The sequence below is a fragment of the Nerophis lumbriciformis genome, linkage group LG19 (assembly GCF_033978685.3).
Source record: "Nerophis lumbriciformis linkage group LG19, RoL_Nlum_v2.1, whole genome shotgun sequence".
Taxonomy (NCBI): domain Eukaryota; kingdom Metazoa; phylum Chordata; class Actinopteri; order Syngnathiformes; family Syngnathidae; genus Nerophis; species Nerophis lumbriciformis.
Window position 1 is genome coordinate 23,237,790 of NC_084566.2, and position 10,302 is coordinate 23,248,091.

At 42.3% G+C, this 10,302-nt stretch overlaps 1 protein-coding gene across 5 annotated transcripts in view; it reads left to right on the forward strand.

Moving 5' to 3' along the window:
• greb1l (GREB1 like retinoic acid receptor coactivator) overlaps positions 1-10,302 on the forward strand; it is a 126,295-nt gene that overhangs the window by 97,463 nt on the left and 18,530 nt on the right. For 4 of the 5 annotated variants that reach the window (XM_061979270.2, XM_061979268.2, XM_061979272.2 and 1 more), the window contains 11 exons: positions 2,043-2,177; positions 2,338-2,535; positions 2,607-2,787; positions 4,357-4,546; positions 5,033-5,169; positions 5,235-5,577; positions 5,652-5,767; positions 5,838-6,070; positions 6,612-7,156; positions 9,874-9,985; positions 10,068-10,217. In XM_061979270.2, coding sequence (XP_061835254.2) covers positions 2,043-2,177; positions 2,338-2,535; positions 2,607-2,787; positions 4,357-4,546; positions 5,033-5,169; positions 5,235-5,577; positions 5,652-5,767; positions 5,838-6,070; positions 6,612-7,156; positions 9,874-9,985; positions 10,068-10,217 — 2,340 coding nt within the window. The remainder of the gene's footprint in view (positions 1-2,042; positions 2,178-2,337; positions 2,536-2,606; positions 2,788-4,356; positions 4,547-5,032; positions 5,170-5,234; positions 5,578-5,651; positions 5,768-5,837; positions 6,071-6,611; positions 7,157-9,873; positions 9,986-10,067; positions 10,218-10,302) is intronic. The other variant, XM_072915206.1, reaches the window with a different exon arrangement.

Genomic DNA, 10,302 nt, shown 5'->3' on the forward strand with positions numbered 1-10,302 from the left:
TGAATTTTAATCATAATAAGTGTGAAGAAATATTTCACAAATATTCTTCGTCGAAAAAACAGAAGCTAAAATGAAGAATTAAATTAAAATGTATTTATTATTCTTTACAATAAAAAAAATAAAAAATACTTGAACATTGATTTAAATTGTCAGGAAAGAAGAGGAAGGAATTTAAAAGGTAAAAAGGTATATGTGTTTAAAAATCCTAAAATAATTTTTAAGGTTGAATTTTTTCTCTAAAATTGTCTTTCTGAAAGTTATAAGAAGTAAAGTAGAAAAATAAATGAATTAATTTAAACAAGTGAAGACCAAGTCTTTAAAATATTTTCTTGGATTTTCAAATTCTATTTGAGTTTTGTCTCTCTTAGAATTAAAAATGTCGAGCAAAGCGAGACCAGCTTGCTAGTAAATAAATAACATTTGAAAAATAGAGGCAGCTCACTGGTAAGTGCTGCTATTTGAGCTATTTTTAGAACAGGCCAGCGGGCGACTCATCTGGTCCTTATGGGCTACCTGGTGCTCGCGGGCACCGCGTTGGTGACCCCTGATCTGAGTTATGAAAATCTTCATTTGTTAAATGTTATTACCAGAGGTAACTCATTTATCTAATACATTTTTGAAGTACTCAACACACATGATTTGATGATTTGGTGTGGCTTTACTCCAGAATGCAAGACCATGGCTGTGTGTAGGATTGTAAAATATTCATAATAAATAATCTGTTCACACAAATCAATGTTTAAAAAAAAAAACAGAAAGGTGCATTGAGCTAACTAAAGACAAAACAGAGAAACCAAGACTCCCACTTAAAAGGACTAATTACAGATCAAAATACACAGCAGTTAAGAACAGCATTACGAAACAAAACAAAAAACAGATGCTACAAAATAAAAGCCCCAAAAAGTAATGGCAAAGTACTCCAAACTTTCATGTGGAAAGTGACTGCACATTCTAAAAATACATTTCCGGTTCTGATTACTAGTAGGTCCATCCCATAGAGACATTGCAAGGAAACAGAAAAATCCCATTATGGTGTGTGTAGTATGTTTTAGCCTGATTAGAATTGTTATTTCATTTGGTTCTGTTAATAAACATATCATATGTTAAATGCATTTACAATATAATCTTATTCCGTCATTTATCTTTATGTTATTAGTAGGGGTGCTCAAAAAAATCAATGCACAGCCGTACTGCAATAAAAAAAAAATTAAGAATTCATTTTTAAAAAGATGTTTTTTTAGGCTATCTCCTTGCTTACTCGCCTTGCTTACATCCGCAGCCAAGAGGAGCTTTTGTATACTGTAACAAAAAGGTTTTATTATAATTGTTATACCAAATGATATTGCGGAAATCGGTTTGAATCGAGAACTGTGTTGAACCGATAATTGTATTGAATCGAGAATGGATTCTGAATCGAATCGTCACTCCAGGAATCGGAATCGAATCATGAGCTGTTGTAAGTTTCACATCTCTAGTTATTAGGTAGTACCATTTAGTGAATTGTTGTTTTCTTTGTTTCTTGCATTGAACAGAAAGAGCACAGTCCACCAAGTCAAATTCCTTGTGTGTTAAACATACTTGGCCAATAAAGCTGATTCGGATTCCGATTCTGGTAATGGGAATATTTCAGACACAATTGCAAATGGTGAATAATCATGACGAATTAATTTGAAAACTGTAATTAATCTGATTCAACATTTTAATAATTCGTGATTGTTGTGTCAAATTTTAATTGCACTGTATCAGATCTGGAGTGAACTTGGTTTTACGCTACACCTTCCAAGCCAGCAGACACAAAGTTAGTTAGTTAGTTTTTACAGCTGTAAATATTTGAATATTCCTAGTGGATCAAATCTGCTCACTATCATTATTAGTCATGCATGAGTGTTACACACCACTGTTTAATATTCATGCCACTGTGTGTGTGTTTGTGTTCATGTTCTTATGCATCCGGCTGAACGTTTGCCTCGCTCGTGGCCGTGTGGCGCCATGTGTGTGTGTGTGTCTGCGTGTGTTACCATGGGGACTGCTTGTTTTCACAGGGGACAATCTGGACAAGCAGCTGGTGCGGTATCAGCGCCGACGGAAAGGCCAGGTCATCCAGCCCTTCCAGGGCGATGTCACTGACTACATCCACTCACAGGAGGCTGCCAGCATGTCACCACCTACAGAGAGAGGTGAGGAACTAAACAGGATTAATTTTGACTTTGGAGCACAGAGTGAGGCAATATTTAATACCCGCCCTCTAGAATAGGCCTAATTTGCTTCTGACATGTTTCAACAATCATTAAAAGAAGATTTTATAAGGTTGTATCTTTCCCTTGTTTCCCACGTCAGATCTGCTGAGTAAGGTCTTCCAGATCTTTCCGACCCAGCTGAGCGTGGCCCGTCGCCTCCTCTCCCAGGTCTGCTCCATCGCTGACTCAGGCAGCCAGAACCTCGACTTGGGGCGCTTTTGTAAAGTGGACTTCCTGGTTTTAGTCCCACCCTCTCACATTCTGGTAAACCAGACGGCACAGCGCATCCGACAATCGGGTACGTAGCCAAAGCGGTGACCATGAAGTCGTAGTAGGAAGTGTCTTATCATTGCCTCCTATTTTCCACAGGCGTCCTAGTGGACTTAGGTATGGAGGAATCCTGCTTGGCCCAGCAGAAATGCGACAAGTACGTAGTGCGACTGGACACCGACGTGCATGGCAAGATGGAGGCTTTCATGAGGAAAGTCAAACAGAACCCTTACACGCTGTTTGTCCTCATCCACGACAACTCACATGTTGACCTAACGAGGTACGAGACACACTTGTGAGTTGTTATGGCTGCACGGTTGGCCTTGTCCTCTAGAGGAGGAGAGAGGAAGAAGGCTAACAAATACAATGGAACGACCTCGAAGTTTGCGTAAATGCTGGTCAGGTCATTTGAGTTTTATTTTCCATGCTCTTCTGCAGGTGTTATTTAGCAGAGACACACAATCTGACATGATCCAATCCAAGGCTGCTTAAGAATTGATAATTGTAAATCCAAACAGCTGTTGTGTTAGATACACTATATTGCCAAAAGTATTTGGCCACCTGCCTTGACTCACATATTAACTTGAAGTGCCATCCCATTCCTAACCCATAGGGTTCAATATGATGTCGGTCCACCTTTTGCAGCTTCAACTCCTCTGGGAAGGCTGTCCACAAGGTTGCGGAGTGTGTTTATAGGAATTTTCCACCATTCTTCCAAAAGCGCATTGGTGAGGTCACACCCTGATGTTGGTCGAGAAGGCCTGGCTCTCGGTCTCCGTTCTAATTCATCCCAAAGGTGCTCTATCGGGTTCAGGTCAGGACTCTGTGCAGGCCAGTCAAGTTCATCCACACCAGACTCTGTCATCCATGTCTTTATGGACCTTGCTTTGTGCACAGTCATGTTGGAAGAGGAAGGGGCCCGCTCCAAACTGTTCCCACAAGGTTGGGAGCATGGAATTGTCCAAAATATTTTGGTGTTCTGGAGCATTCAAAGTTCCTTTCACTGGAACTAAGGGGCCAAGCCCAACTCCTGAAAAACAACCCCACACCATAATTCCTCCTCCACCAAATTTCACACTCTGCACAATGCAGTCCGAAATGTACCGTTCTCCTGGCAACTTCCAAACCCAGACTCGTCCATCAGATTGCCAGATGGAAAAGCGTGATCCATCACTCCAGAGAACGCGTCTCCACTGCTCTAGAGTCCCGTGAAGACGTGCTTTACACCACTGCATCCGACGCTTTGCATTGGACTGGGTGATGTATGGCTTAGATGCAGCTGCTCGGCCATGGAAACCCATTCCATGAAGCTCTCTGCGTACTGTACGTGGGCTAATTGGAAGGTCACATGAAGTTTGGAGCTCTGTAGCAATTGACAGTGCAGAAAGTTGGCGACCTCTTTGCACTATGCGCTTCAGCATCCGCTGACCCCTCTCTGTCAGTTTACGTGGCCTACCACTTCCCATGGCTGAGTTGCTGTTGTTCCCCAAACTCTTCCATTCCAACGCCGACAGTTGACTTTGGAATATTTAGGAGCGAGGAAATTTCACGACTGGATTTATTGCACAGGTGGCATCCTATGACAGTTCCACGCTGGAAATCACTGAGCTCCTGAGAGCGGCCCATTCTTTCACAAATGTTTGTAGAAACAGTCTCCATGCCTAAGTACTTGATTTTATACACCTGTGTCCGGGCCAAGTGATTAATACACCTGATTTTGATCATTTGGATGGGTGGCCAAATACTTTTGGCAATATAGTGTACATTGCGGTCGTTTGTGACTGTATTTTTAAAAAGTGCAAGCTTTTAAGTGACATACAAATGAGAGTCTTTATTTTACCGTATCCAGTGCTCTGTCGGGCTCTGTGTGCCACGGCGAGCTGCAGGGTCTGGCTGACCGAGTCGTCAATTGCCAGGAGGTCCTGGAGGCGGTGAACCTGCTGGTCTTGCAGGTCAGCTGCTTCCCGTACACGCTGCAGACGCACCAGTCACGCATCAGCGTCCACAACGAGGTGCACTGGCCCTCCAATGAAAGCCTGGTGAGGATCAATTCACCACATTGTTATTGTTTTGCTTCCATGGTGTTATAAGCATCCCTGATTATAACAGCACAGTTGTCATACAACTGCTCCACCTAGTGGTCATAAACTACACGTACATTCTGGTAATAATAGTGGAAGTGAGGCATAATCACAGATGTATTGTTAACGTTGACCTACATGCGCTGTGATGTATTTTATTGTGCAGTAAGACTCACAGAAAGGACTGAAAACGCTAATCTGGATCAAATATTACACCTTCAAAAAACAACCACCTTTGTTATTAAGATGCATGCATTACTCTATTGATAAATGTAATGTATAAAATACACACATTTGGCCCAGTTGACTTAAAGCTAAGATAGTTTGTCATTTAAGTTTTTGCTTTGGCCTACTTGTAAATGACAATCACCTCCTTGGAAGAGACAGCGAGCTATTTTTGGTCCATTACTGATTATAGATAATGCGTTTTGTTGCATCTTCCAGCAAGGAGTGCTCTCTTCTGGCGAGTTGGTCTACTTCGGCCTGATGGACTACAGCAGATCCCTGCAGTGGGGCGTGGCCAGCCCCATCCTGCGCTGTGACGATGCCTTTGAGAAGATGGTGCACACGTTGCTGCAGAGGTCAGAAGTCACAACTTTATAATGACGATAAAATGACTAATAATGTTTTTTTTGCGTGTCACCAGACACCCGCACCTGCACAGCATGGTGATCCGCAGCTACCTGCTCATCCAGCAGTACACAGAGGCCATGATGGCGCTCACCTCCTCGCCGTCCCTGAGAGACCACATCACACCGGAGACGCTGGCCATGGTGGAGGACTTGATCAACGCCCCCGGCAGGGAGGGATCCCAGGGGCGGGGCCACATGCTGCTGGTCCGCGTGCCTTCGCTGCAGCTGGCCATGCTGGCCCGGGAGCGGCTGGAAGACGTGCGGGACAAGCTGGGCCTCCAGCTGTGCTTCGCCGTGCTGCTTGGAAGCCCCGCTTCCGAACTTAACCTGCCCAGGAACTTCACAAATCGCCTACGGGTGAGGAGCCACTCTGAGATTGTTAATAACTTCCATTAGGATAGTTATTATATGTGCATGTGTGTGTGTTGAAGACATGGCGGGGCGGTGAGAATGAAGACTGGGTGCCGCTCACATACGAGGATCTAGAGGGTCTGCCCTGTATTGTCATTCTCACAGGGAAAGACCCTCTTGGAGAGACCTTCCCCAGGTAATTCCCTATTATTAACAATCCTTGAGTGTATAATTCCGTTAACTTAAAATAAATTTCCACTTTTCAGGTCTTTGAAGTACAGCGACCTTCGCCTAATCGACTCCAGCTACTTGACGCGGACGGCGCTGGAACAGGAGGTGGGCCTGGCCTGCACCTACGTTTCCATGGGGGTGGCCAAGGAGCCCAAAAAGACACCGGGCCCTAGGGAGTCCGACGTGGAGAAAGCCACCGCCAGCATGAATGACGGAGACGAGCTGGAGCGACCTCAGAGCAATGGCAGCGCGGCAACCAGGACCTCTGGTGGGTCGCCGTCCCTTTGAGTTTGAGTTGATTTATTTCAAGACACAATGCACATTTGTGAACACAACACAAGATGTTGTGTAAATATGCCAGATTTTAGCAAGGATGCTAATTTCCATCCACAGTCCCTAGACAGATGAAACTGCATAATCTCCCATGGCACACCAGACTGTATCTCACGGCACACTAGTGTGCCGCGGCACAGTGGTTGAAAAACACTGCATTACACAACCCAATAAAATACATTAGAATTAAATTAAAAAAACACAGGCATATAGCAGTACTTTTAAGATTGTTTAGAGATGTTTGCATGTTTCTTTCTTCTTTACATTGTTTGAAAAACCCTGCATTACACAACACAATAAAATACATTAGAATTAAATAAAAAAAAACAGGCATTACACAACACAATAAAATACATTAGAATTAAATAAAAAAAAACAGGCATATAACAGTACTTTTAAGATTGTTTAGAACTGTTTGCATGTTTATTTCTTCTTTACATTTAATTCCGGTTATATTTACAATTTTACTCTCTTAGGTTCTTTGGTAGAAAACGGTGTGAGTTCATCAGACACCACAGATTCCCTGCAGAAGCCCTCCACGTCTACCTGTACACCTGAGGGTGCAGACACATCAGGTTTCAAGCAGGAGTGTGACTCCATGGGAGGCCAGCTCTCCTGCAACCCTCCCAAATCCTCCAAAGCCCCGGCATCCCTTTACTCCAGCTCATCCTCCTCGTCCCCATCACCGTCCTCCTCTTCCACCCAACGGCCCAGCCAGTCCACGCAGTGCAGCCGCAACCCGAAGCCCGCCCGAGTTTCACCGAGGACAGTCATCATGTCGCGAGCGGCGTACAATCTGTTGGCGGGCGACTCGGGGAGCCAGCTGTGCTCCTTCTCCCTGCTGCCACATGCCGACGTGGCCTGGAACAGCCCTCTGAGGCCCCCCATCACGGCCAGCCTGCAGAGTGAGCAGCAGAGCACCTACTACCGACAGTGGACCGTTGCCAGGCAGCAACATGCTGATTACGAAGCTCCACCTGTGCCGCACCCTCGACGCCTTCTGCTCAGTGGACCCCCACAGGTAATTTCACACTTTATAATAAGGAAAATCTTTAGAAATAGTTTTTTATTGGGGAACTGCTCTTTTTTGAAATGTTGTCTATCATACACAATCCCAATGTGACACAAGAACACGTTTTTACTATTTTGTGTGTTTTCTAAAGTGTAAAATACAGCTCATAAGAGTCAGCTTTTGCGCCCATAAAGCCCTCTAGATAAAAATCTGAAAACCACGAACAATACATGTCATGACCTGCACATTAATAACCAAGTGTTAACAACATTGTTGTTATAAGCGCTAACGCAGAGGACATACTATTAGCGGTGCTGTGATCAAAGAGAGCTAACTAGCTTATGCAGCTATTAACATAATGAGCTGCTGCATATCGCCTCTGAGTTGGTCAAAAGTTAATTCTAGATTATAAATCATCCCTTTCACTTGTATAGCAGAAGGTTGTGGCCATAAACCGAAAAGTTGACCAACTTTGACGTTCATTTTAACCTTGAAGACATCGCTAGGAATACCCGACAAGACGCTAGTTTGCTCCCTTTCATTGAGGATGATGATGAATTCATCATCTAATCGGGGACACAAGTCCATTGCTGAAAGATATAAACATCGCGTCAGTCAGCATCCCACTGAGAGCAGATTGTACTGGGAGTGATTTTTTAATTGTGTTTGTAGCTTGTATTTCTTGTTAAGCACTTAGAAATAGTGCTACTTGCTGGATCTACTTATCACACAGCTTCTCAAATGTGTAGGTCATCCTCTGTATATTCAGGCTCAAAAACATAAGGTTCTGGACATCATTTGTCCCAAAGTAGTCGTTGTTGGCTCTCATAAAGTCTGCCATGATATGTACAGGTAGTGGTTATTGTTAAATGAAATAGCGAACGTTGGGCTGTGCTCTGTAAAATCAATGCGCTGCCGTAATGCTTAAAAAGACCAAATTACGTAAATATTACATGTTATAATGAATGTGCTTGTTACTCCATTACATACATAGATACATACATACACACACAGCATGTGAATAAAACGTTGGTAGGAGCTTTTGGATGTTTTTTTAGAGGGCTTTATCGGTAGATTAGATCAAATTCCCATTACCTGCATTGTTATCCACCTCTTGCAAGCGTTTATTTACTAGTTAGAATGCATAAAAAAAGAAAGACATATTTGTTCTTGTCTTACATAAAGATTGTGAATGATAGGCAACATTTTAAAACAATCAGTTCCCCTTTAAGAGGGTTATTATTCTGTTTGTTGTTTTTTAAATTCCAACTGTATGTATTTAGGAACTGCAAGGTTGACTTCATGCTTGCCATATAAACTTTAATTTGTAATACATAGTCGATGTACAGTACAGTACAGTAAACCCTTGTTATCGCTGTTAATTGGTTCTGGGCCTGAATGTTAAAAATACATTTTAGCAAAGTAGAATGTTTTAAAGTAAAAAATCTAATATTTTCATATCTACAACATAAACAACTTTTAAATATGGATTTTAACCTCATGAGTGCACTCAAGACATGAAATAACCCCCACATATTCAATATTACGCTCATAAAAGCATGACTAGACGCTACCTTAAGATGAGCCAATCAGTAACCGCGATACTGAACAGCACGCTCTTTGGTTTCATCTATTGACCAATACTAATGTGGTATCGATATTTTTAGATTATTTAACCATTTTTATGCTTGAAAATGCCTAATTCAGGCCATAAAATATATATTGTATGTTTAAAAAAAACTGGGATAGGGTAAAAGGGAGTTGCAACGATTAATTCAATTAGAAAACAGCTTAGATTAATTGTTTAATGAGTGCAATTAATAAAATTCAGACCGCATTGAGTTCCCATAACTTAAAATGTATGAACATAGTTTCCGCACAACCACTGCAATACAGCTGTGTGGTGATTTGTGTGGCAGCGAACAGCTTAAAGTTTTTTTATTTCCTTTTCAAAACATGTTTTTATTAATGCACACATTCTAAAAGTGCAATTTCAAAGTTGATAAAGTGCATTTATTAGAATAAGTAGCGAGGGGGTGTATATTGTTGCGTCCCGGAAGAGTTAGTGCTGCAAGGGGTTCTGGGTATTTGTTCTGTTGTGTTTATGTTGTGTTACGGTGCGGATGTTCTCCCGAAGTGTGTTTGTCATTCTTGTTTTGTGTGGGTTCACAGTGTGGTGCATATTTGTAACAGTGTTAAAGTTGTTTATACGGCCACCCTCAGTGTGACCTGTATGGCTGTTGATCAAGTATGCGTTGCATTCACTTGTGTGTGTGAAAAGCCGTAGATATTATGTGACTGGGCCGGCACGCAAAGGCAGTGCCTTTAAGGTTTATTGACGCTCTGTACTTCTCCCTACATCCATGTACACAGCGGCGTTTTAAAAAGTCATAAATTATACTTTTTGAAACCGATAATTTTGATACCGATACCGAAAATTTCCGATACTACATTTTAAAGCATTTAGCGGCCGATAATATCGGCAGTCCGATTTTATCAGACATCTCTAATTGTAAGTAATGGTAACAGCAATAAAAGTGAGTTGGCTTCATCTTTATAGCAGTCATAGCACAGAGTAAAATTGATTTCCAGGGCACCTTCTTATTAAAGTTTGTTTAAAAAGATTCATAATATTTTTGTTACATTATTTAGCTACATGATACAGTACACTTGCATGCCATGTTTGTCAAACAAAGCTAAAATTCATTATAATTGCCCCTGTCCAGGTGGGAAAAACCGGCGCCTACCTCCAGTTTTTACGTATCCTGTTTCGGATGCTCATTAGACTGTTGGAAGTGGATGTGTTTGATGAGGAGGAAGAGGAAGACGAAGTTGAAGGTACAGATCATTGACGCATTGATGCAGAGTTTTGAGTGGAAAAAGTGGATGTTCGATTGGAAGGAAGACTTTAACTGTGCAGAGACACCCGAGGTCGTGACCCCTGTAAGCATCCAGTGGCCTGACATCGAAGACATCCGTAAGTTGCCCTTTAACCCCAACCCTCGAGACTCCAAGTTCAGGAAGGCCAGCCCAGTCCACTCTGACAAGATGCCAAAGCTGAAAGTGAGAGGTGAGTGCAAAAAAAACCCGATAGACCCCAAAAATTCCTTAAATGTGATGCGTTGCAATACGTAGGATTTTTTTTTTCATTTATT